The sequence below is a fragment of the Anarhichas minor genome, unplaced genomic scaffold, assembly GCF_050575085.1.
Source record: "Anarhichas minor isolate MPS153535 unplaced genomic scaffold, ASM5057508v1 ptg000136l, whole genome shotgun sequence".
Lineage (NCBI taxonomy): Eukaryota > Metazoa > Chordata > Actinopteri > Perciformes > Anarhichadidae > Anarhichas > Anarhichas minor.
This window is the reverse complement of record NW_027466582.1, coordinates 1,410,486-1,436,969: the sequence shown is the minus strand read 5'-3', so window position 1 is coordinate 1,436,969 and position 26,484 is coordinate 1,410,486. Positions and strand designations below refer to the sequence as shown.

At 40.3% G+C, this 26,484-nt stretch overlaps 1 protein-coding gene and 1 long non-coding RNA gene across 2 annotated transcripts; one reads left to right on the top strand and one right to left on the bottom strand.

The window, feature by feature from the left end:
• Positions 1 to 3,315: 3,315 nt before the first annotated feature.
• Positions 3,316 to 5,269, bottom strand: LOC142942341 (uncharacterized). Its single transcript, XR_012951593.1, has 3 exons — positions 5,180 to 5,269; positions 5,067 to 5,095; positions 3,316 to 4,355 (listed from the first exon to the last, which is right to left on the bottom strand). It is a non-coding gene; the product is annotated as an uncharacterized LOC142942341 (long non-coding RNA).
• A 10,127-nt stretch (positions 5,270 to 15,396) lies between these two features.
• LOC142942124 (cysteine-rich protein 2-like) lies at positions 15,397 to 25,031 on the top strand. The gene is made up of 8 exons (XM_076084322.1): positions 15,397 to 15,439; positions 20,341 to 20,435; positions 22,362 to 22,419; positions 22,537 to 22,668; positions 22,915 to 22,983; positions 23,106 to 23,200; positions 23,313 to 23,370; positions 24,964 to 25,031. Exons 1-8 carry the CDS (start codon positions 15,397 to 15,399, stop codon positions 25,029 to 25,031), a joined length of 618 nt encoding a protein of 205 aa, XP_075940437.1.
• The last annotated feature ends 1,453 nt before the right edge of the window (positions 25,032 to 26,484 follow it).

Genomic DNA, 26,484 nt, shown 5'->3' with positions numbered 1-26,484 from the left:
CACCTACATCAGTGTTGTTGGGACTTCACCATGTGGTTGGAACAAAGGGAGTTGGGCCTGCATGGGCCGATGGTAGTCAACAGCCTGATTTGGGTTAAAGTCACACCAAGCCCTGTGAGGCGTTAAGTCTCACCTACGTGTGATTTTTGATCCAAACTCAACACTGGGGTCTCATTGGATGAGAGCCACAGGCCCCAGCGTGGGGTCACTGAGACTATAAATATCAGCGTCACCTCCAGCTCCGTGCCATCCCGTCCGACTCGAGTTGGTGAAAGGAGGTGCACAAACAACGTTGTTGCTTTTAAAGAACCTAGGTGATAGTCTTAACTTCGCTGGAAGAACAATAGACTGTCTGTATTTTTTTTTGGGATCCTGAAGAAGAGAATGGATGACTTCTATGCCACGTTCTCTCCCCCGTTAACGTCGACATTTTGCCGGTCGTAAGGACGAGAACTCCCTTAACTTCCGAGGAATCCCCCCCCCCCGTTTATCGCCTCACAGCTTGAAGCTCCAGACCCGAGTTTAACCAAGAAACTCGAAGAACCACGTCGACCGCCACAAAGTCGTCTCAGAGTAAGAGGCTTGTGTCTTGTGTATGTTTGCAGACCGCAGAGTTCCGTTATTGCTGTGAAGAAACTGCTGTTGTATTACATACTGTTGTAATAGTGTTGTGTTAGATCAGTCACCGCAAGTGAGGTTGGTTCTGTTACTTTATCAGTTAAAAGACCAGAACTGCGGCTGGCCGAATCTAAGTTCGCCAGTCGGGTGAAACAGTTTCCGTATTTTACTGCATCGGTGAGGATCTGCCTTGCTTTTGAGGGTTCTTTTGTTTTTCTCTTTGTTACTTTGCCTTTTTGTTTGACTAATCCACACACTCACACAAACTTACAGGTTTTGCAGTTTTTTGTAGTCTTGCGTGGCCACGTACCAGACGACATCCGCCATTGTTTGGGTAGTTTCTTGCTTCCCCAAAAGGAAGGTGATTCCCCAGAATGCGACTGTGTAAACAGATTAATGTCCCCACAACGTTAATAAAACACACATACACAAACACACACATCCATGTTCTTCTATCTCTGTGAGGACCCTCATTGCATTCCCTTGCCCCTTAACCTGATCTTAACAAACTTAAGCCTCAGTCTGATCTCAACCTTAAAATTAAGTCTGAACCCTCAAGCAGGCCTTTGAAGAAGTGAGGACTGGCTAAAATGTCCTCACTTTCCAAATATGTCCTCACGCTTATAGTAAAAAACGTTTCACGGTCCTCACTGTGTAGCAAGTACAAGAACACACAAACACACACACACACACACACTCATTCACACAAATACTGGCTCTGCTCTTCTAACTGTCGTCAGATTTTGGCATGTCATTTTTATAGTTCACAATACAAGCAAAGAACAAGGTAGTTCTGTTTTTCAGCGCCCCCTGGCTGCCTGGAGGAATCCACGCAGAAAATAAACGTCCTTCAAACACCATTTACGTCACGGTCACGTCAAATGACGGTGCTGGATGGAGGAATAATAACAGATTTTGCAGCGTTTAACTCAGCATTTTTTAGTCAATGTAGCACACACTGAGGAACCTATTGATTAAATCAAATACATTAACAATCAACACTGATTTTACATCTGCATAAAAGATACAGAATTTCTTCCTTTTTTAAACATCTCATAGTTTTACCTGTTTTCTCACCTGAGGACTGAGGTGGGCTGAAGTCAAACAGTTGCGGTTCTCCAGGCTCATCATCAGTCACTTTACACTTGAGCAACTTATGGTTGTTCAAAGTGTTAACAAAATGAGAAGTCGAAAATGTCACATCAGTGGAGCAATTACACTGTGATGTCTTCATCCCTACGTTGTCTTTGCCAACATCTTGACCCTGATTCAGCCACGTCACTGTGTCTACATCCTTCATATGTCAAATCAGAGCAGTTTAACATCACTTCATCATTGTCCTCGTGTTGAGTCACTGGAGAAAATGGATTATTAAGATTAAGATGGAATATTTTGTGATTTGTACTCTCTGAACTTGTTCCGTCTTAAAGACGAATGTTGAATCTACTTCCTGTAATTAGTAAAGTGTAACTTCCTCATCCCTCTTTTTTTTCTTTCCTCAAAGTTACAGTTGTAACAATTTTAGACCTGTAATTTCCCTTCTGCAGAAAGACAGATGCCACTTCTCCTTTATATTTTTTAGAGCCTCAGCCTTAGAGAGCCTGTCTCAAATTCCTGTTAGAAAGTGTAATTTAACGTTGACTCAACTAACTTAACTTCAAATCAAATATAAAGTTACTGTGTCTGTCAGACAAAAATCCCATTAATGAATCCACAATGTGTCAGTTTCAACCAAATCTATTCTGTTTGTCTTGAACTATAAACATGATGTACTTTCATTTGGTTCGTCGGCTCATTACTTTGGTCCGGACTGAAGTATCTCAACTATCTGATGAAACTTAGTGATCCTCAGCTTTTCATCATGTTAACATTTTTATTTGTCCTATATTTTGGTTATTGACCAAATACCTGCAAACCCAATGATGTCGTCATCGGCCTCAGATGTACTTTGTGTTTAGTTTTGTGCTGGAGGGTCTAAGAGAGATAGATAGATAGATAGATAGATAGATAGATAGATAGATAGATAGATAGGATACTTTATTCATCCCCATGCGGAAATTTGTTAAGTACAATTTTGTAAGTAAAACACGTTGACAGGGAGACAAGTGAGAAGTCACAGAGAAAAGGACAGGCAGTGATTACAGAGGTTGAGAGAGAAAAGAGGGGGACATTTGCTGTTAGTTGACCACTTAAATTAAACACTGTGAGCTTTCATTTGCAGATGTTTTGTGATCTGTTTTAACCTCTTCTGCATTTTCAGAGTGTAGTGTGGAACATTCATTGCAATATGTACCGTGACTCTCACCGTTTGGTGAGATGGAAATCTGACGATTATGACAGTTTCTACAGCTTCAGGCTACGGCAAACGGTGTAGTTTTAGCGTTCGTTTAATGAAAATATTCTTTTCTATCCTGCTGGATACAACTCACCTCACTACACTGTAGCGCAATACAAGGAGAGGAATGTGAACAACTGAACAAAGAAGAACCTCCTTGGCTTTCATTTACATTCTCAGGTCACTTTGGGAGCATTTCTGCACATTTGAGTGCTCAGTGAGAACAGAGCTGTTCAACCAAACAGAGGGAAGGTTCACTACTAGAAGTGGACCAGAGGAGGGAGGTTGTATCCTAGTAGAGGCAGGACATTCAATCACCATTATGAAACTGTTGCTACATGGAGGAAGCACAGAACACAGTGTAGAATAAAACTACCTTTATTTGCAGATTATATTGTGATCAGATATTATAAAGAGAAGAGAGTTACTGACTCCATTAAGACTGAAAACCCATTGAAACACAAACACATCCCAACAAATATGTTAACGTTAAATGAAAGTGGATTAAAATGAGTTCTTCTGTACACAGACACATGAAACTGAGCTCAACCTGCTGTAGCTTCAGAAATAAAACAGTGAATGTTAAGATCAGCTCTGAAATGTTCAGCTGGGAGACAAATAAAGGAAGCTAACAAAAGTTAAATGTTGTTTCCTGTTAAATGAAGTTAAAATCCAGCTGCTGTGTTCTGAACGGGCTGCAGATGAGAAACATTTTTACAGCTGATGCAGGAAAAGACACCGGACTAAAACAAAACAATAAAAGATGTTTCACACCAAGCACGAATTTTCATCTGAAAAATATTAACAGAAATGTACAAAAACAGATGTTTTGGGTTCTTATGAATGCTTCACCACTGTGGAACATATTCTGACGGACCTCGATTTCAGATGATTTCCACTTGTTGAAATATGTTTGACCAATGAAAACCTTTGTTCCTAGAGATGCCATACCACCAGCTCCATGTAGCTTGCTGCCATAATAGGGAATGTTTTATCAACTTGGTTTCTCAACACCCAATATTGTACCAGAAACACAGCGACGACCTCAACAGCCCAATAAAGGACAATATATGGCTCCAGATCAGCAGCAGCTGGGACACGATGAAGACGGTAATGAAGCTGATCTGCACTTGAAACATTATATGTTGGTCACACAACGTGGCTAACCACAACAGCTAGCGTTAGCATCACATTTGGGGTCTGATTAGCTCATGTATTGTGTAGTTATCGTTAACGTTTGTTGTGACAATTTTCTTTTTCTTATTTCCAATCTATAACCACTCATGTGAATCATGACGAGTAGATCAGTGGAGTCTGATGGAGGCAGACGTGTTGGTCAATCTCCATCAGGAGGTCTGATGTTTTCATAGGTCACTGAATCATCTTCTCCATCATAACGCACCTGTGAGGAACAACACAATCAAACCCACACTTTCCAATCCCACTTCTGTGATCTGTAGGCGTCCACTGCTCCACACTTATCACAAGGAAAGAAGAACTAAAGTAAAGACACACAGTTCATTAAAGTACACTTTGGTTTTAGCTCCCGAAAGTTCACAGTTGAGTCAGCAGACCCTGAACGCACCATCAGCTTCTGTCTAATCTGATTTTAATGCTGGACAGTTTGCATTGGAACTAGATTTCATTCTGTACGTTATCAAGAGTAACATGGACGTTAATTCTTGAGATAAAACCAAACTGTCTGCATTGTTTAAAGGTTCTCTATTTAATATTCAGAGCATTAATATAGCAGCAAACAACTATTATCTCTGTAAAGATTTAGAGGAGTGATGTCGACCTGAGCAGAGAATGAAGTCACTCTCCCTCTGTGTGTGTTGTAATCTGAGGGGGACCTCATGTAAACACTGAAAGCTTTGTCAGCATCTTTAGCTCTGTTAGCATTTGTAGGGCTGTTAGCATGTTAGCTGCTAGCCACCGGCTCAGCTGTCTCCCTCATTGAGAGCCATGTGGAGGCAATAGAAATGCTCTCTAGACAGTAAAGAACCTTTAAAGCCACGAGTGTTTCAGTGAGAAAATACTGTATAAAAGAATGTAATGAAGAGTAACAACTGTAAAAACAAAACATTTCATTATTAGGTTGTAAAAAACTCACAGCGATCTGATCCATCTGTGTTTTCTTCTCTGAAGAGACAAAAGAAAGAGTCGACTTTAGTTTCAACAGTAAAAATCCTCTTTTATAATATTTAATATGTGGATGTTCTTCACCTTTAATTCTTGCCCGTATGTTGACGGCCACAACTATTATGATGAGTGCTGCTAATCCAACAGACACAGAGATGAACCTCCACCAGCCTGGAACCAGAATGAAAACATACACAAGTATTTAGTTACAGCTTTTAGACTAAAAATAAACTTTATTCACATTTAATTACATAGCAATTCTGAAATATTCCTTTAAATCAGTATAAAAATGTTCTCTCAAAAACAGATTTATTTCATCAACATTAGAGAAAAGTTAGTTTAAAGCCGTCCATGTCTTTAACTACAGAGAAAAAAACGTTTCTCTTTTTTATGTCAAAAATATAAAACAAACTGAACAGTAACAAATAAATCACTGAAAAAAATTTGTTAAATGCGAGCAGAGACAAAGATGTGGTGTTAGCTGCTTTTGTGTCGTCTTCAGTTTCTGTTATTGTGTCGTCACCTGAACAAATAAAAACAGCTCAACAAACTAACAAAGTGAACATGAGTGACTTTAAAATGTTCTCACCTGTTTTATCACCCGAGGGAGAATTTCTGAAAGAAAACTGCTGCACTTTGTCACGATCGGTCACTTTACACTTAAATGAATTAAACCTCGATGTGTAAATGAAATGAGAAGTCAGAAACGTCAGAGAGGTGGAGCACTCAGCCTGTGATGTCTTAAAGTCTTTGTTGTCTTTATCCACATCTTGACCCTGAAGCAGCCACTTCACTGTGTGTACACATCGTCCAAATGTTGACACAGAGCATCTTAACGTCACCTCATCATTGTCCTCGTCTTCAGTCACTGGAGAAGATGGAGACATTGTGAGAGAAAGAAGAGTAACTTCATCACTATAATCATGATTATTATAATGTTTCAGTTTATTGTTCTGACAAGACAGTTTGAAAACATCATGATGTAAATACTCACTGGTGACAACAGACAGAAAAACATCAGCATCTCGACCTAGAAGTTGTCCTGATCTTAGCTGTCTGCATTCATAACGAGCAACATCTTCCTCTTTGACATTCTTTATAACCAGAGAACATTTCTCTGAAACACTCAGTCTGTCTGATTTAGCTTTGGCTTCTTCAACAATCTGTCCATCTTTAACCAGCTCTACTACTGTTCTGCTGCTTGAATCACTGAAGGTCCACTCAGTAGAGTCACAGCTCTCATGATCATCTATCACACTGTTACAAGGCAAAGTGACTTCATCTCCATCTCTCACAGTGACGAAGAGCAAAAGTTGTCCTGTTGCTGCTGCTGAGAAGATGAGAGAGAAATAAAAAGAACAAAGAGAAATAAAAACATGACTTTTAATGTCAGTGTGAAGATAGTTTTAGATTCAACAACAGTTTACAAATGTGCCTCATCGTTGGTTTCTAAGAGTTCATTAAACTCACTATTCACCTCGATGGAAAACAAACACACTACTTGTCTGTCTTCTTTAAATGAAGGTTAGGTCATAAAATAACATTATTGATGTTAATAAATAAGCTTTTTTAATGTTTCTGTCGTCATATACACATTATATGTATTCTTACCTGTAAACTGAAGCACCAGAATCAGAAATAAAGAGGTTTTAATCCATCTGAATTCAGACATGGTTCTTCTTCTATCTCTGCTGTTCTGATGCTCTAAACTGTCCAAGTCTCTAAACTGGTGCTTCCTACAGAGGAAAGCAGTTTATATTGGCTGTGGTTAAGAGGGAGTCACTTCCTCATAGTCTGCCTCATTTCTTCTAATGTAGGTGGAGCATATAAACTCTTTTGTCTGTGAATTTCTAAACAACAGTGGTGTACATTGAATGCATCTGTAGCTAAATGATCTGCATACACAACACGGATATGAGGATGTTGTAGAGGTGTGAGACCTGTTGGTTTGGTTTAAAGCCTTAAAAGGATGAAATGTTGGCATGTCAGTGGTTAGTGTGAGCCGTCAGTCCCTTATGGTGAAAGTTGCACAGAAAGTTGCAACAATTTTAGACCTGTAATTTCCTTTCTGCAGAAAGACAGATGCAACTTCTCCTTTGTATTTTTTAGAGCTATGTCTCAAATTCCCGTCTTAGAAAGTGAGATTTAACGTTGACTCAACGGACTTAACTTCAAATCAAATATAAAGTTACTGTGTCTGTCAGACAAAAATCCCATTAATGAATCCAAAATGTGTCACTTTCAACCAAATCTATTCTGTTTGTCTTGAACTATAAACTAATATACTTTCAGTTGGTTCATCGGCTCAACACTTTTTTTTCCAGACTGAAGTATCTCAACTATCTGATGAAACTTAGTGATTATCTTTTCCTCCGTCTTTAACCACACCTCTCAGACGCTCGTCATTCACATGAGCGGAGGAAAGAAAATAACTCTGGCTTCATCAGTTAATGCACTTTACAACTTTTAGGACCCGATGATTTAAATAAGGGATATTCAAGTGTTCGTACTGGGAAGCTGGTTGAAAACAAAAAGATCCGCTGATTTACAAACATCTCTTTCCCCAATGTAAGTCTGAGGGAGAAAGGTTTTATTGAGGCCCTCTGACATCACGTGACCGACCCAGAAGCTGTAATCATACGTGTCGGCCACTAGGACAATATGCTTCCTGGTATTGCTGCTTGCAGCATTGTTGGGGGGGTATTGTTGGGAGCGGCTTGTTCGGCCCCCAGAAGTGCTGCTTTCAGCGTCTTTGAGGAATGCTCATCACTCCTGGACTCCAGGGAAGTGAAGAAGATTTTGGTTGTAGTGGTCGTATGTCCAGCATCCAGCAGCAGAAGTGAACTGCAGTCAAAGAGCGGCGGCCTAAGAAAGCCTGCTGTGGACCACATCTGTCTGCAGAGGCCTGAAGCTCCGCCCCTGCTGCTGCACAGAGCGCTGTCGCTTGTTTATTCAATAATGAACGTGTTCAATTCCACACGGCACTCCTCAGCAACACACCCAGCAAGTGTGAAGTAGATCGGATGCTTCTCGAGACATGCAAAGGCCACACACACACACACACACACACACACACACACACACACACACGTATGTGTTATGTCAATTGAGGTATTCACGTCTGCATGTAAACAATGTTATTAGTGGAATATTCATTTTAATCAGCCATGTAAACAGATAAATAGGATTGCTGTCTTTTCGGGAAATTGGCAAAAAGCAGAGTATTTAGTGCTCGTAAACAAAGTCACTGAGGTGTTTGACCTCCTGAAAAGAAGAAGACGACGACTGAGGAAGTCGAGGTGTGAAGATTGTTGCTCAAGATAAATGTTTGCAGCAAAAGCAGCTTGTTCTCTTCAGATGATGTTTATCAGACAACAGTCCCCACAACCACTTCAGTGTTTGTGAAGCACTTTGTAACGGTAGTTTTTAAAGATGCTACATTAATAAAGTTATTCATTCATTCAATTGATTCATGCGATGCACACTGAAGAGCTCGTTGGTCCTTTAACGATGTGTGAGAATAACATGGAGTCATCTAACAGCTACAGTAAAGAGGTCATGAGCATCCAGTGAACCTCTGAACGCAGCCTGAGCTCACATCACTTTAGATGCATTCAAATGTTATTTAGAGTAAAGTCAGAGCCGTGTGCAAACGGAGGTGTTCACCTGAACAGAGGGACTTTTTACTGCGAGAGCTGAGCAGAAGCAAGTCTGTAGTGAGGTCTGTGACATCAGATCCATCAGTGGAGGTGGTTCATTGCATGTTTTCTTGATTTTCTGGTTGTTTTAAATGTGAATATTTGAGTTCATCAGGAATCGAGACAACAGAGAAAAGTGCAACACCTGTTCAATCAGAGAGCTCATCACCTCGTTAGCAGCGACTGCTTGTTGACCCTCTAAGTATCTGGTGACTCACCTGCAGGGAGACGGTCCGATACCTTTTATGATACTTTAACTTACAGTCAGTTGTTAGGGCTGGCTCCACATCGAACATAATAATGGACACAAGGAAAGTTCTACTGCATGTTAGTTTATTAAAATAAACACATGAATCAATGAAAACTAAATACCAAGAACCACAGAGGTGCTGCTGCAGCAGAGTAGAGAGAGAGAGAGAGAGAGAGAGAGAGAGAGAGAGAGAGAGAGAGAGAGAGAGAGACCTCAACAACCTCAACCTAGAGGGCTCAACAGGAAACACCAATTTGAAACAGGATGTAACAAAGTGCAGTATTAAAGATTCTACACATGCATACATGAATACACAGAAAATTAAACATGCACATCAAATATACAAGCACATGGTCTGCAAACACACACATATATGCATGTACATGCACACATGCAGCTACTATCAGAGCCTGTTTAGTCTGCAGGAGTGAGGTGTCACCAACCAGCAGGCCGAGAGGAAGTGATGTAAGACTGATTCTGACATCATCGTCTTTTTATATTCTCTCTTACACGTCAACAGGAGTCACATTACTCAGTTCAGTTCTTCAGAAACTAATCAGATGATGACTTCAGCTGCAAGTTAAAGCTAATTTGGGTGATAATGAATAGTCAGTGTTTTTTTTAGGAAAATGGAACATGGCAACACGGAACATTATGATCAGTGGAGTCTGATGGAGGCAGACGTGTTGGTCAAACTCCATCAGGAGGTCTGATGTTTTCATATGTCACTGAATCATCTTCTCCATCATAACGCACCTGTGAGGAACAACACAACACAATCAAACCCACACTTTCCAATCCCACTTCTGTGATCTGTAGGCGTCCACTGCTCCACACTTATCACAAGGAAAGAAGAACTAAAGTAAAGACACACAGTTCATTAAAGTACACTTTGGTTTTAGCTCCCAAAAGTCTCCCTAACCCCCCACATGTTCAACTATAGTGATAAAATACTGTATAAAAGAATGTAATGAAGAGTAACAACTGTAAAAACAAAACATTTCATTATTAGGTTGTAAAAAACTCACAGCAAGAACAGACAGAAGAACCACAGCATTTTCACCTAGAAGTTGTCCTGATCTGAACTGTCTGCAGTCATAACGAGCACCATCTTCATCTGTGACATTCTTTATAACCAGAGAACATTTCTCTGAAACACTCAGTCTGTCTGATTTAGCTTTGGCTTCTTCAACAATCTGTCCATCTCTAACCAGAACTACTACTGTTGCTCTGATTCTTAAATTAGTGAAGATCCACGCAGTAGAGTCACAGCTCTCATGATCATCTATCACACTGTTACAAGGCAAAGTGACTTCATCTCCATCTCTCACAGTGACGAAGAGCAAAAGTTGTCCTGTTGCTGCTGCTGAGAAGATGAGAGAGAAATAAAAAGAACAAAGAGAAATAAAAACATGACTTTTAATGTCAGTGTGAAGATAGTTTTAGATTCAACAACAGTTTACAAATGTGCCTCATCGTTGGTTTCTAAGAGTTCATTAAACTCACTATTCACCTCGATGGAAAACAAACACACTACTTGTCTGTCTTCTTTAAATGAAGGTTAGGTTATAAAATAACATTAATGATGTTAATAAATAAGCTTTTTAATGTTTCTGTCGTCATATACACATTATATATATTCTTACCTGTAAACTGAAGCATCAGAATCAGAGATAAAGAGGTTTTAATCCGTCTGAATTCAGACATGGTTCCTCTCCGTCTCTTGTCGCTCTGCTTCTTCTACTCGTCTCTCAACTTGTTCCGTCTTAAAGACGAACGTTGAATCTACTTCCTCTAATTATTAAAGTGTCACTTCCTCCTCCCTCTGTTCTCTCATACGTCACTTGTTGCTTTTTTAATCACTTTTCTCTCATTCAGTTCTGTTTAACTCAACTCTTATAACTCAAAGTTACACGTTTCTGCATCAATGATCCAATCTGATGCAGCATTAAACAAACAGTATTAAGACTCGCTGAGTTGGTCGCTGAGTTGCAACAAGGATCAGGATGAACTCTTCATCATCCGGAGCTCAGCTCAGTTTGGTCCAGCTAAAGGTGGAGCACAGACCCCTCTTCAGTAAATCTGAACCGCATGAAATTCACCGCTTAAAAGAAGCTCGACAATGAGATGCTACTGATGAGATGATCCGTCAGTATTAAGGAGTACTTTTACTGATAGTACTTCTAGTACTTTATATTGAATGTATGACTTTTACTTGTAATGGAGTATTTTTACATGAAGGTGTTGACATTAAAGTTTGGCTGGGATAAAGGGAAGAATAAGAGGCTTTTAGTACAGAGAGGTCACACAAGGTCGTCATTTTGGAACCAGCTGTTGCAGCTCTTACATTGTACTTTTATATACGATATAACTATATATTTCACTTTTTTTATCACTCATATTATTCAATACATCCAAATACAGCCGTTTGGCATCATTTTGAGAGCCAGGGTCCTCTCGGAGCCTGTTTCTGGCTCTCATCCATGAGATTTTCTCGTCTGAATTCCAGTTGCTGTGTGTGTATGGAGGTCTAGCTCAGCCTATCAGCGGTCGATTTCAGTCAATGAGCCCGCCTTCGACGCGTCAGAGTCTCAGGAATGCGGTCGTCGAAGCCGGGTGTTGATTGACAGAACTTTCAGCGAGTAAAAATGCAAAAAGTGACGCGCATCCCCGAACGTAAAATTCCATTCGCCAAAAGTCTGACCATCCACCCCCGGGTCCAGATTGACCCCCCTTTTACAGGAAACAGATGAGAAACAGACAGGATGTACTTGCCAACAATGTTTCTAGCTTTGAACCGGATAATTATCGCCGTTCTTTTCGTGATTCTTCATAAAGGTGAGCAGATGGCTATGATTTTTTCCGGTGAAGTGATCTGTTGTGCTGCCGTTGTTGGCTCACAGCTTTGTACTGGTTTCACGGAGAGAAAAAACGAAGGTATTTATGGGTTCTGCGTCGAATTCTCATCCTCGGCGATGTATGGATTAGCCGTTTAGCCATTAGCTTGTTGTTGGAATATCGAAGCGCAGTAAATAAAACGCAGATTCGTGGCCAGAAATACGTGGTATTATGGTACATTTTCTAGTTGCTTATATTAGTAGTGTATAGTTGTGTTTGGAGTGTGTAAAAAGTGACTTATATGATAGTGTTGCCCATATGTTGCTGTTTAATCTGGTATATAAAATGTACACATGCACAATATTCGCTATCAATATGAGCATTTTTTGGACGATATTTGCTACCCCCCCCCCCCCTAAGCCCGAGAGCCCCCAAATTTGGGGGCGTCGTGTGCAAGAGGAAGACAAACTACAGTGTGTGTGTTCATGGTGATGAAGGAACATGTCCCCCAGTGCAACAGTGTGGCTCATTGACAGCAACGCAGAGGAATAAGATGCATCCGGCTTTGGATACAGTTTGTCTGGGTGTGAAAAAGCACAATCTTTTATGCAGATATGAGACAGAAGCAGTTTGGGTTAGACCTCCTACACCCCAGACATCCAGTCACTGTGGACGTCTGGGCCCAAACTAAATAGAGACACAATCTGGATGTGTTTATTTTAAGATTAGTGCATTCCCAGGCCCCAGATGGCTCAAGCCCAAGGGCACTATGTGGAAAGAGAATCGGCACTGTTTCCATCTTTGCTGAATCTGTTTATGTGTGTTGATCTCGTTTAAAAATACAGCGTGCAGTCGTCGGACCAGGAGACGTAAAAGAAAGGCAAGTCTTACTGGCACAAATCCACTGCTCAACACCCGCATCTCAGTGTCTTGTTTGTACCGTCCATCTTATTTTTTTTGCGGGTGAACTTGGAGGGAATAGACCCTTTTACGGTGTGTAAACAATGATGCCGTATGTTTGGCAACGGAACGAAGGCGGGGTGTAGTAGCTTGTCAAGATTTAACCACCAAAGATGGCGAAAGCGACCTCAACAATTGACTTTCCAGATCTGTGTGACTTTCCAGAATATTTAGTTGCCAGATTTAAAACCTAGCGAGAAATTACAAGCATACAAGTCAGTGATAGAACTCTGTTATTTGTATTTATGTACAGAATGTCCAACATCATGACAGATGCACTCAGAGGTTTGACGGACGCATTCGGTTGAAAGTCACCAGTTAACACGGTCTCTTGTTGAACTGAAGCGCCTGTAGCTCTGAATTATGTTCAGCTGAAGCAGAATTCAGTCCGCTGTTGGAATATCGATTCTGACAACCGAACATATTCGCTTACGCATGCACACAGGAGTATTCGTTGAACGTAAATGTTCATTAGCCATGTAAACAGATTATAGTAGGAGGAGAGATGAATGACGAAAATGCAAAATACTCTCCTGCGAATATTATATGTCATGGGCTTTTATTGTGAAAGGTAAAAATGGAAGGAGTGGATCTGGTCTTCGTGGCGTTTGCTACAGTTGAAAGAAATGTTGCTGCTTTTTCAAAAACTACAGTTTGAAAAATCACATTGACGTGCAAACAAATGAAGGCCTTGTTAGTAAAAAACAATGTTTAGTTGAGTTGAATATTTAGGGGGAAATATAGTGATATGTAGCATTTCTTTGCTCATTTGGTCCAAAAACTGGAGGAATAATGAGACAAAATTGCAATTTCTGTTTCTTTTTTGCCCTCAGAAAGAAAAGAAAAAACAATATTTCAATTGTAATGTATTGTTTTTTCTTAACTCCACACAAAAGGCCTTCTTGTATCTCGGTTCCAAGAATGTGCAGAGCAGCTCTCCTGGGAGCTGCGGAGCATCACTTAACATTCCCTGTGGAGAGCTGTGCTGTCCGGCAGCGTAACCTAACAACCACAGGGAGGACACAAACAGAGCTGATGACGCTGATGAATGCACGGGAGCAAACATTGCTACGATTTATTAATCACATTTACAGAAATAGAGACACCTGCGACGGACGACGCACATCTGCAGAGAAATCTTCACTCAAGTGGGCCGTCTGACATCCAGGAAGTCCATATTAGGATAAATGACCTCATGAAAGTAAATTCTTGGATGTGTTGTTGGTCGATTTCATTCTAATCTATATGCACCAGATTTTTCCTTTTCATTTCATTTTTTTGGGACAGTTAAAAGGAAAGTGAGTATTTGACTTACATTCATTATGAGGTCTCAAACACCAGAATGTAATTCTGTAAAATGCCTTTATTCTCATACACATTTCATATTAATAAATGATTATGCAATTAACATGTAAGCAGTATTTTAATGTCTATTTTACTTCCATAACATGTCTTATTTCAGACTAGTAGAAAGAAAACATCCAGAATACACATCTAGGTTTTAATTTGACTACTTTGTCGACTTACATATTTAAATTTAAGATTATGGAAAACTAATTGTCTTCTTGTAAGTAAGTAACTGGGAAAGTTTCAAGGTGATATATATTAATACTTTTTTTTTACCCGATATTTAACATTATGTTTTGCATTTTTATTTTGTAACAATTTAATCAAATGCTCACATATTTTACATGAAAACAACTCATTACAGCTGTCAGATAAATAAAGGGGATTATATAACAAGTTAGCAGTTCATGTGAGTGAAGTAAAGATTATTTTCAAGTTAAATACAAGTACCTTTATTTATTATAGTACGAGTAAATCCTCTGATAGGACACAAGAAGTACAATGATCTCATTATGAACCAAGTATACTGGAAGTGTTACAGGAAAATAAAGTTAATATTGATATGAACAGGTACATGTTTTCCTTTTATATTTAATATCTACTTTTTTACATTTTTATTTATTATATAATCTACCTCAAGAGACGGCCCCTGATTTCTGTCTCTAAAGACAACGTAGAAGTACATAACATGCACAAAAGGGAACACGTGATGGAGGAAACAACCACTAAACATCTGTTTGGAACTCTAAAGTTTAAATTGAATGCAAAATTCTTCACACAGCACAAGCTGTTCGTGTTTTAATTTGTGTTTCTGAGTGTTGAATGGAAAGAATGTATTGTTTGCATGCTAAAGGCAATAAAGCAAAGTTTATAATTTATATTCATGGCTAATGAATCCATAATTATATTAATAATAACTGGTTTTGCCAGAAAATCTTCAACATAGAGCAACGCCAAAATAAACACTGTTTAATTAATAATAAACATATTTTATATCTACTGTATGAGAAAGGCATGATGTCATCCTGGGGGCGGGGTTTATGCAAATGAGGCCGACGAGCCAAAGGGAGGATGTGAGCGTCGGTACTCTGCCATCACCACCACCACCATCCTCTGAGGAGACAGACAGAGAGACAGACAGACACGGAGACCGACAGGGCGCCGGTGCACCGACAGAAAACGACTCGTTCTCTTTGTTCACACGGAACATGGCGTCAAAATGTCCAAAATGCGACAAGACGGTGTATTTCGGTGAGTGCATGTTTTCTGTGTCACTGCTCGACGTCGAGGTTCCGATGAGAGGCGAAGGCTCTGCGTGCTGCTGGGATGTTACCTTCCTCTGTTCTTTAAATCTGCGTATGTATTTAACGCACAACATTTGATTTTAGGGAGATTTATTATAAACACGCAGCTACAGAGCTCACAGATGATCCGAGGCGACCTGCACCCTCTGACAAAAATATATATTTTATTGTATTATTTTATTAATATAACATAATCACATCTAAGAATTTTTTAAGAAGCATCCATGAATATTGAATAAAATAAATATCCCCTGTGACTTAATGCATATCTTATAAATCAACATGTAAAAGCAGATGTGCAGACTTTTCCATTACAGGTGGGGCTTTGTGGTATGAGCACATGAATATGGTGAAAACACACCGATGGTGCATACTGAGGCATTCAAAGTGACCGGGTGAAAAGTTAAATTCGATTTCTAATGTATTTCAGATCTCAGTGTCTCAAATGTAAATGTAATTATCGTGTGGCAGTGGTGCAATTTGGATAAAAGCTCCTACGTGTATTTACTATGTAGACTGTTTAGACATCATGTCATAGCAAATAGATTGTTCATGAGCATGCAGGATTTTGAGAACAGGATTAATAACTATTTCAAAGATGTACTTGTCTTGCTACTGAGCGACACTGCTAATTTAACTTTTATGCTGCCATCTTGGCCAGGACCGCGTTCACAACCTCAATCGGACTATCCAGGATAGATGAAGGTTTATTAAAAAATAAAATAAAATATAGAACATTTTTAAAGGAACAAAATCCAGCCTCCGCTGCTGTATCCAGTTCTTTACATACAACCATGCTGAAACTAAGAGAACGTTGAGTTATTTTACCTTTTTACGAAACTTCTAGAACTTCCTCTCGCCAGTTACATAAAAAGCTTAGTTATTTTACGTAATAAATGCATTTATTTGAACCCAAACCTTTTTCTAAACCCAACTAAGTGTATTTGTTGGGTAAGTAAACCTAAAAACTAAACATAACATATGTTGGAAGTTTAACTGTACGCAGACTGTTTGAAGCTTTAGGCCACCGACCAAACGTCGGTATTTGACGAGTTGGGAGTGAGAACGTGTCGGCTGCGTTCACGGAGCCCTCTGAAAACTACGGGAGTTACGGTACAGATGATAACGTTATTATCATCAACGCGTTCAGCAGCATAAAGAGCGCTGCAGGGACGACGCCTTCCTGTAAACCAAACAGGAAGCTAGCGTCGCTCTGGTTCCCCTCGACAAAAAGCCAAAAATATTTTTCTTTTGGGTCATTGCAGAAAATAAGCTCTGTGGCAAAAACTTGTTTATTAAACTTAAAGGTTTTGTTCAGCGAGATAATCGTCACAAAATAAACTTGTATGCTTCTTGAAGCACGAACGCCATCAGCAGAAGTAAAACGCTAACGTTAGGCTACAAACGTTGGCTCGTATCGTAGACGGTAAAATATCTTAAGCTTGTGTTAACGACAGATCTCATTCCAGAAACACTTTGACTTTGTGACGAGGAAGCAGAAAGTGTAAAATGCTGACTCATTTCTTGGTTTTAGGATTCCTGCAGGAACTCTATAGTAAAACCATCCCGGCACGCCTTCACCCTACGATACAAGTACATTTACTCAAGTGCGCTTACGTATAATGTTGAGGTAATTGTACTGATTTACATGTTATATTTCCTATTCCACTTCATTTTTGGGCTGCTGTACTTTTTACTCCACGTCTGTTTCATAGTTACTATTTATTTGTTATTATTAATGAATCAACGTATCACTTATGATGTGTTATTATAAGTTAAGCTTCCCAGCAGCATATCAAGTCTTTAAAAAAAAGAGTATTTTTACTCTGTGGTATTGCTGCTTTCACTCCACTAACAGCGATACGAGGATGGATTCCCACCAGGGACCAAACATCCTGATCCAGTAGCCCTCGTATTGTAATTATCTGAAGTCTGCGCTGCCTCAAGCTGCCTCGGGGTTTATTTAGCTTTTTACCAGTTTTGATGTGAAACTACTTTGTCAGTTCCTCTCAGCTGGTGAGTCCCAGACTCAAACTGGTAGCCGCTCTGCTGTGACACAGTGCAGACTGGGCTATAATTGGTTCACTATCTTTAGATACGAGCCATTAACCGTCCTGTTTGTTTATGGCCGTCAGATCTGAACTGTGTTATCTGACAGCTTGTGACATATTACCATCTTTACATGTAAGTCCAGCCTTTAAGTCACCTTTTTGTTCCCCAGACAGTAATATCCTCTCACTCAGGAGGGAGTTTAGAGCCCATATATCAGGGTTCAGCTGCTGATCATGTTGAAGCTACACACACCACATGGCGTTGTAAATAATTTATCGATCGCTCATGCGTCGCATGGATCGATTTTCTCGTTGTTCTTTCCTCTTCGTGTCCCTGGAGAAGGAAGAACCACGCCCTGCAGCTCCAACCAGACATGCTGTTCTCTCTCCTACTCGCAGTACATTGCAGAAATATGTTTCCTCCGGCAGTGAGAGTTGTTGTTGTGTTGCTGCACATGGAATATATTGCGGTGGAGATGCATTTTATACATTTTTAAGCTCAGACATTTGGTCTATTTTGGGATTTTGAGCTTCAAAGTTGTCATTATCAATCATGTTTTTGTGTGACGTATAATTTGTATTAATTTATGAAACAAATTTATTTAGAAAATGGGAAAAACAAAAGAGAAATTACAAGAAAACAAACACAAACCTGCACAGAAAAGCGAAACAGGGCCGGAAAAGGAAAAAATTAGATCAATTAAAACTCAATTTACATTACAGTCATTTAGAGTCTATCACATTTCTACACCGTAGGCACAGCTACGGGAGCAATTTTTGGGGTTAAGTGTCTTGCTCAAGGACACATCGACATGCGACTAGCAGAGCCGGGGATTGAACCGCCGCCCCTCTGATTGAAAGACGGCCCTGCTATCCACTTAACCGCAGTCGCCTACAATTAAGCAACTTTAATCTTAATAATACGAGATTGAAGTGTTTCTGTTGCCTCGCAACGGCTACGCACACACACACACACACACACACACACACACACACACACACACACACACACACACACACACACACACACACACACACACACACGTCCTCCACCATCAATGCAAAGTGCTCGCTGTGTGTCAATGTGACTTACTGTCACATATCAGTGACAGGCTGTAAGTGAGTCTGAACAGGAAGTGTGTCGCTCTATCAGGACCTCAGGGTCTCTGCTGGGGTATTCTGGGAGTCTCTCTCTCTCTCTCTCGCTCTCTCTCTCTCTCTCTCTCTCTCTCTACCTCCATCCGTCCATCCTGCTGTCCTTTCTAAAAGACCAAACGTATTAGCATCAAACTCATGCATTCAAAGTCTTACCTAAGTAAGTAGCATCAAAGCATTAAGTACCAACGATAGAAGTACTCTTCATGCAGAACTGGTTTGTACTAATCAGTATTTTGCCTTGAAAGACATTGAGGTTTTTATTTTACTACTTTGTCTATTTGTGTTTGTAGATTTCTACTAAATTCACCAAAAGTAAGTAAGTATGAAGTGGTGAAGTTTCATGGTGATATGAGGTCATGTTGTGACCCTGTTCACCTGTAGAGTCTGTAATGTAACTAAACGTCTCTTTAAGCTTGAAAATAGGTTTGGGAAGGGAAGGAAGTGTCTGTGATAGTTCAGTTTATCGTTATAACAAATGTTAGAGTCAGGAATGAAGGAATGTACAGTAGCTGTACAGAACGTCTGAGTTACTGTGACCCAGACAACAAGATGTGAATCTCTCGGTGTCGCTCTCTAAACGCAGAGGAGAGAATGTGCTCTAGGTTGACGTGAACTCAAGAGCCTGTCAAGTGTCTTTATCACTTCAACTGTAGTCTCATGGAACAAACCGCTCGGCTATAATTCACATTATATTTTTATCTCTGCATTCGTAAACTGTGGAGATCATGTGTTCGTTCTTGTGAGTGTGTCTGTCTGTCCACGTCTGATCTCTCATACGACTGGACCCATCATCCTAATATTTGTTTGTGCTCATTCATAACTGTATGCTCAAGGACCTTTCATGGTTGCTTTTAAAAACAACAACTTTTTAATAGACATGCATTTAAAAAATGTTTTCAAGCCAGACATTTGATCTATTTTTGGGATTTTGAGATTCAAAGCTGTCAGAATCAATCAAGATGTTTTGTGATCATTTTTTACAACAAATTGATATAAAAAGGGGGAAAAGTAAAGAACTAAATAACAAGAAACTAAAGGTCTTCTCTGTTTGGGAGGAGAGAGGGAGACACTTCTCTAGTTACTGTATCCAGACTGTTGTACTGTACACATGTCATTCACATGTCATTCACATGTCATTCACATGTCATACACGTGATTCTGAATATCAGTGCATGTCCGTTCCTCTGGAGATGTTACTGTTAGTTTCTGTCTGCTGTTTCTGAATTGAAAGCGTATTTGTGTGTGAAGAAAAACCTGAATCTCATCACAAATAACAGGAAAGACCTTTTTCCCTTCTCTGTCTGATATTCTTTAGCAGTGACGTTCACAATCTTAACTCTGATTTGATTGTGTTTTCTGGAACATTTCTGTTTATGCCTCTCTGACCCTCAGGATGTGACCTGGATGATTGGATCTTCATTTTTTTTGTCTTTGGTGAATTCATTCTCTCTTCTGTCTTATTATCATCTGGTTTCCCAGGACTGAGTAGTCTGGTCCATTCATCTTAGCTGGATCTTTATTCTGGTTCTGAAGGACTCCATGTCCCATGAACACCATACACATGACCCTGTAACTCAGTAGTTTTACCACACAGGTTGATATAAAGCCCTCGTTTGTGTCTCTTCTTCTTCTTCTGCAGCGGAGAAGGTGTCGTCTTTAGGGAAAGACTGGCACAAGTTCTGTCTGAAATGTGAGCGCTGCAACAAGACGTTGAATCCCGGAGGCCACGCTGAGGTAAGAGGAAATGAACAGAAGGCAATGGAATGAGTTCTATTCCCACTTTTATGTGTTATCATTAATATTTAGTGGCACAAGATTGCCATTTTTTAAAGGCTAACTTTGACCTCATAGAGAAATTAAACATTTTTCTTGATCCTGTCTGTTTTGCGCCGATCCAAGTCTCGCTCAAGCAGAAGTCTCCTTCTGAAATCTGGCAAGAGGTGACGGTGGAAACACGAGTGAGAGTTTATAAAGAGGAGCGTGTTTTAATTGACTTTAGAATTTAACCTTCAGCGTTTGACTGATCAGGACAGACAGAGAGGTGTAGAAGCAGTGATTCATACAACTGTCTGCATGAGTGTTGTGATTATTCATCTTAATAGTAAAACTGTTTGCAGTCACAGGCTGCAGCGGTTTCAGACACACTTGTTATGAATGTACACTAAAACCACAGCAGATGGAGAACTGAGTCGGGCCTTTGAATGAAGAGACGATAACATCAGCAGGAGGTTTGAGGTTTCCTTGTGGTCAAACTTGAACAGTTACTCTAGTAACTTTCTAACCACCCGGGAAGTCTGCAGAGAAGTCGGTATATGACTGTACGAGTCTGACAACAACGACACCGCCTACTTCCTGCTGAGGTTGTTCTCTGTGGTCAAAAGTAAAAGTGTCTGCCACACCGAGCCGAACAGCTTCTTCCTCTTTGGAGCATTTCTTTCTTTGGTGCAGTTTGTCCACATAAAAAGCATTGTCATTTTAAATCAGCTCTGATTCTGACTGTTCAGTAATACCTTCAGTCCATTTGTGGTCCGAGGTGTTACGCTCACTTCAGCACCGACACAAGCGCTGAGCTTAAGCCTGTTATTTACAACTATGATAGTTTCTGTGGCTTTCTTGGTCTTAAAATAAGCTTTTAATGAGGAAGTACTGTTTATAAGAAGTAGTCACCGCTGTCACGCTTTGGTTTGTGAATTGACGTTTTGAAGTTTTTTTAATACAACCGAACTCTGAATAAGACATTTTCTGGTGACCAGAAAACCCTGTGAAAGGGTTAAAGTTGTAAGAGCAAAACACAGACAACTCCCAGACCGGACAACGCTGCTGTAGCGACCTGTCAATCACCGTGTAGCCCCGCCCTAAAGCATACTCTGCTATTTGACTCTAAATGGACCATAATGTACTAAATGAACATCATGCTGTATTGAAGAAGACTTGAAACTAGAGATTGAGACCATAAACTCATGTTTACAATGTTTACTGAGGTAATAAATCAAGAGAGAAGTAGAGTCATTTTCTCATAGACTTCTATACAACCAGAGGAGTCGCCCCCTGGTGGTCACTAGAGAGAATGCAGCTTTAACACATGAAGCATCGGTTTCACTTTTCAGACCCCGGGGTAGGAACCTACGGCGCTGTAGCCTTAAAGCGGGCGGCCGGTTCTTGTGTTTACTATGGAATAGAATCCTGCAGGTGCCACTGCAGACACGTTCAGATAAAGCCAGCAATAACAGGAACACATGTTATGTCTGAAAAGAGTGAAACACGGAGAGACAAGCTGAGGAAAAGACACAGTAGTCTCTATTTACTTTAAACAACACGTAGTTATCAAAAGGATCATGGCGTGTCACCTCCCAGGGAACAGGCTTTCACAGAGAATAAAGAAATGAAATGAGAGTAAACAGACCGCGGATCGGACTGATGCTCATATTTAGTTCTGTCGTGCGTTATGAATTCCTGTGAACAGAGAAAATAACAGAGCAGACATGTCTTGTAAACGTCTGGGAATAAGTCCTGGTTCATTTATTATCTGGCATTACGTGAATCCAAACAGACTAAATACAAAAAAAAGTTGACAAGCTAAACTTTTCCCCTCCAGTTCAGAACGGTGAGAAACCGGAGGCGGACGCGTCTCCTTACTTTCTCTCCTCTTGTGTTTTGCAGCACGACGGGACGCCGTACTGCCACAAGCCCTGCTACGCCGCCCTCTTCGGACCAAAAGGTGCTTCTTCTTCTTCTTCTTCTTCTTCTTTTCAGTTAAAAAAAGACAACATTTGCAGCAACTCTGTGTTGGTCATTTTCATGTTTGTGAACGCAACGTTTTTCGCCTGCGCCGCAGGCGTGAACATCGGCGGAGCCGGTTCCTACGTGTACGAGGCCCCCGTCAACGAAGCCCCTGCTGCCATTTCTATGGAAACAGATGGCAAGCCACAGGAGCAGAAAAAAGCCCCCCCACGGGGGCCGGTGAAGGGTGAGAAACATGTGCAGCAGAAATAGAAACACTGCCAATGTTTGGGAGAGAGTGCTAGAGAAGGCTCTCTGGAGGGATTAAGATGTTTGGTTCAAGTCTCTTTAGTTTATGGGGGGGGGGGCAGATTTTAGAGAATAAAAAAACTAAATATACCAACTGTGAGTAAAAACTGCATAGTGCTGATGTAGCTACAGATGTTTCAGTCAAATAAATAATACATTACATTATTCAATGTGTCTTTATCAGCTGCAAGCTTCTCCTCGTTCTCCGGAGGACCCAACATCTGCCCCAGATGCAACAAGACCGTGTATTTCGGTAAGCAGATTGGTGTCTTTGTATCTCACGGTGCTGGAATGTGTCTAACTGACTAAAGCAACCGGTTTCTATGGTGACAATCTCCATGGTGTGTGTGTGTGTGTGTGTGTGTGTGTGTGCAGCTGAGAAGGTGTCGTCTCTGGGGAAGAACTGGCACCGGCCCTGTCTGCGCTGTGAGAGATGCAGTAAGACTCTGGCTGCCGGCAGCCACGCAGAGGTGAGAGACACAAGGGCGACATCACAACGCCGGATGTTTCCTTAATATTTATGATGTTTTTAGTATAGAGTGAGGGATTTAAGAGGGTTCTCCTTTTTGTTTCCCGTTGCAGCACGATGGACAGCCCTACTGCCACAAGCCGTGCTACGCTGTGCTGTTTGGGCCCAAAGGTATGAAGTCAGGAACACTTTGAGAGCGCTGCAGGGCAGCAGCTGGGTGGGCGGGAGCTGAGAGAGACCGTCCAAAAAACCTCCATGTCCCCAAACAACAGTCTGCAGAACGCCATTTTAGATCTACAAGTATTCATCACAGGCAGAGGCAGTCGAGCCAAATAAATCAGCTAAATATCTTGTAAACGAGCTTAGTAACGTCAATTCAAACCAGATCTATTTTTAGTTTGGAGGGCATGATTTAGATTCATATTTATTCTCATCATAATCTTCCTCAGATCTTCCTCCTTGCCAGTGTTTTGGTATATTTTGTAATAATAAAAATAAATAGGTTTATCGAAATCTTAAGTGAAGAGGTCAAAATGAAACACCAGAGTGTGGTTCACATCTTGTACTAACTTGCCTTCATCATTTCAAGTGTTGATTGTAAAAAGAAATGTTATTTTTTGGGGCCTTAGAAGTGTCAGAATGAAGCTCAGTAACATGAAGAGAGGAGGAAACTATGATAATGACATTAGTGCTCCACTTTAGTTGATACCATAGTTGAATCTGCCTCGGTGACCCTGGTTAACTTTTTGTTTCCATTAAGACTTTTAATTTGCCGCTTTTCACTCCATAAAACCGTGGCTCAAGGATTAATATATACGGATTGCGTAATCTGTGCACTCTCTTTAATATCTTTTTTGGCCCGGGACACACGCTGTCAGGCTCTGTCTCTCTCAGCGGCCAAACACGGCCAAGGACAACGTCTGAACATCAGCGTTTATTTGTTTCCATATCTTCAGACATCACTCGTGGGCTTTAGTTGGCTTCGGCGTGCACACACACACACACACACACACACACACACACACACACACAGACCTTTTAGTTGAGGCTCACCATCTTCACACAGCCTGAAATCTTATTTATTATGTTCACATGTCACTGAACCGTTTGTTATTAAGTATAAATGATGACAACATGTGAAAAGACTGAAGTGTATCGTGCTGAATTGTGGTGTTGGACTGTTCAAAAGGTTTCTCCCTCTCTGTGTTCCTGTCATCCAGGGTGCACACGGAGCTCCGTTTATACTCGCCGTAGATAAGTCCTGCCACACCTCTGAATTATTGTAACTTGGCGCCCGCTGCTGCCAACAAATAGCTCACTAATAAAAGCACCATTTACATGTTTGAGGACTTTAGGCCAATTCAGTTTTTAAATGCTTGAGAAACCGGAGGTCTCGTTAACATTCTGTAAAAGTAGCGTGCAGCAGTGAGAGTGTTCTGTAAATGTGCATAATCAACCCTCAGAACAGAGAATACTGATTATTGTTTTCACAAACTTTAAACCTGATTTTACATACTTAGCGATTATGTTTTAAAGGCAGATGCTATCATTCAAATTTGGCTAAAAAGTTAACTACACATATTTATGTGGTTTGACAAACTCAGAATGCACATTTATTTTTGCGTTACATCACACAGCAGCAGTATCTTGTCTTGTGATTATTAGTATTTATTAACAGCAAAAACTCTCCTGAAATCAAAGACAGTCGATATTTGGGTGAGCTGACCCTTTAGAGGTAATGTCTGTGCTCTGGCCCTCTCTCAGGCGTGAACACCGGAGGTGTGGGCAGCTACATCTACGACGAGCCTGCTGAAGCGGAGGCCCAGCCCTGAGCCCCGACGCCGCCTCCAACACCTCCAGGACCCTCCGCGTCTCCGTGTCTCTTTGCCTTCTGCAGTCATGGTGACACGTGATATGTACCGCGATCACAGGGATGGATATTTAGATGTTCTGTTGTATTTGTATATTGTTTATATATCAATTTTTTGTACTGATACAAACCTTTGACACGTCCTCCCATGTGAGTTTCAAATCTGCCTTTAAGTTTCTTGGTTCTCTTTGCCAAACGATTATGGATAAAAGCACCAGTGTCTCTCACGATTAATATAGTTTATCAGACTTTTGTGCACAAGATGTACTGTGCGAAATGTACCGGCCCACCAATGTACTGTCAGTGTTTGTCGGAACGGGTTCTTCCTGCTTCTAAACGAGGGATGAGGTGTAGACGTAGCCGTACGCACAGAGACGTGCTTTTTCCTGAATGTTATGAAGGTGAGTTTCATCAGTGCATCACATTTTCTACAGTAAAACTATGTGATACCAAACCTGTGTTCAGTGTCTTTGTTCATTTTATTACAAATAAGCAACAATACCCACAAGTTATAATGAGGCAATGCTAGGTTAAGTAAAATAGAAGATTTCATATACAAGGAAAATTATTGATTCAGCTGTGGATTCTTTAACTTAATTATTAACCAATTAAAATAGTCTAAATTGCGAATTTACCAGAGACTGAAAGTCTTCAAATTACTTGTTTTGTTCAACCAACAATCCAAGACGCAAAACTATTCAATTTACAACAATTTTAACAAAAAAAAGCAGCAATTCTCTTCAAGGAAGAAGCTGGAACCAACACACGTTTGGTGTTTTTGCTTGATAAATTAAAAGGTAAGACGTCACTGACAGGATGAAGTCAGAAACGCCCCTTACCGGAAACAGATCCCCGGAAGTGGAGATTCGTTGACGTAACCAGAATGCTATCGGAAGTAGGGAGTTTGTCTTCAAAATAAAGGTATAGAAAGTGACAATTTACTGTGTGAAAATACTGCAGTAACCAGTGATGGAAAGTATAGCAGTTAATCACAAATTCAAAGTACTTGTACTTTATGCGTCCACTACACATTTATACTTCGTGTTTTTTAATCCGCTGCATTAATCTGACAACTTTGCAAATTCACATTTACATAAAAAATATTCAATAAGCAAATTAAACATGACACATTGTCACAGATCCAAATACTTCCCAGTACAACAGCATTGAGATGTTGCTTGTGCACCTATTAATATTAAATTATCTATTTTATACTATATTATGAAATAACACTGACAAACCATTGCCACTGAGGGCGGATATTCTGTGTGAGTTTTAGCAACCTGAAAGAAGTTTCCACAATTCAAAACTTAAAAATTAAGTATTTTATTTGCTGGTTACAATATTTATTCTCCAATATTACAGTTAATATATATACATTTGACTATGTAAAACAAAAAAAAAAACTGTATTCC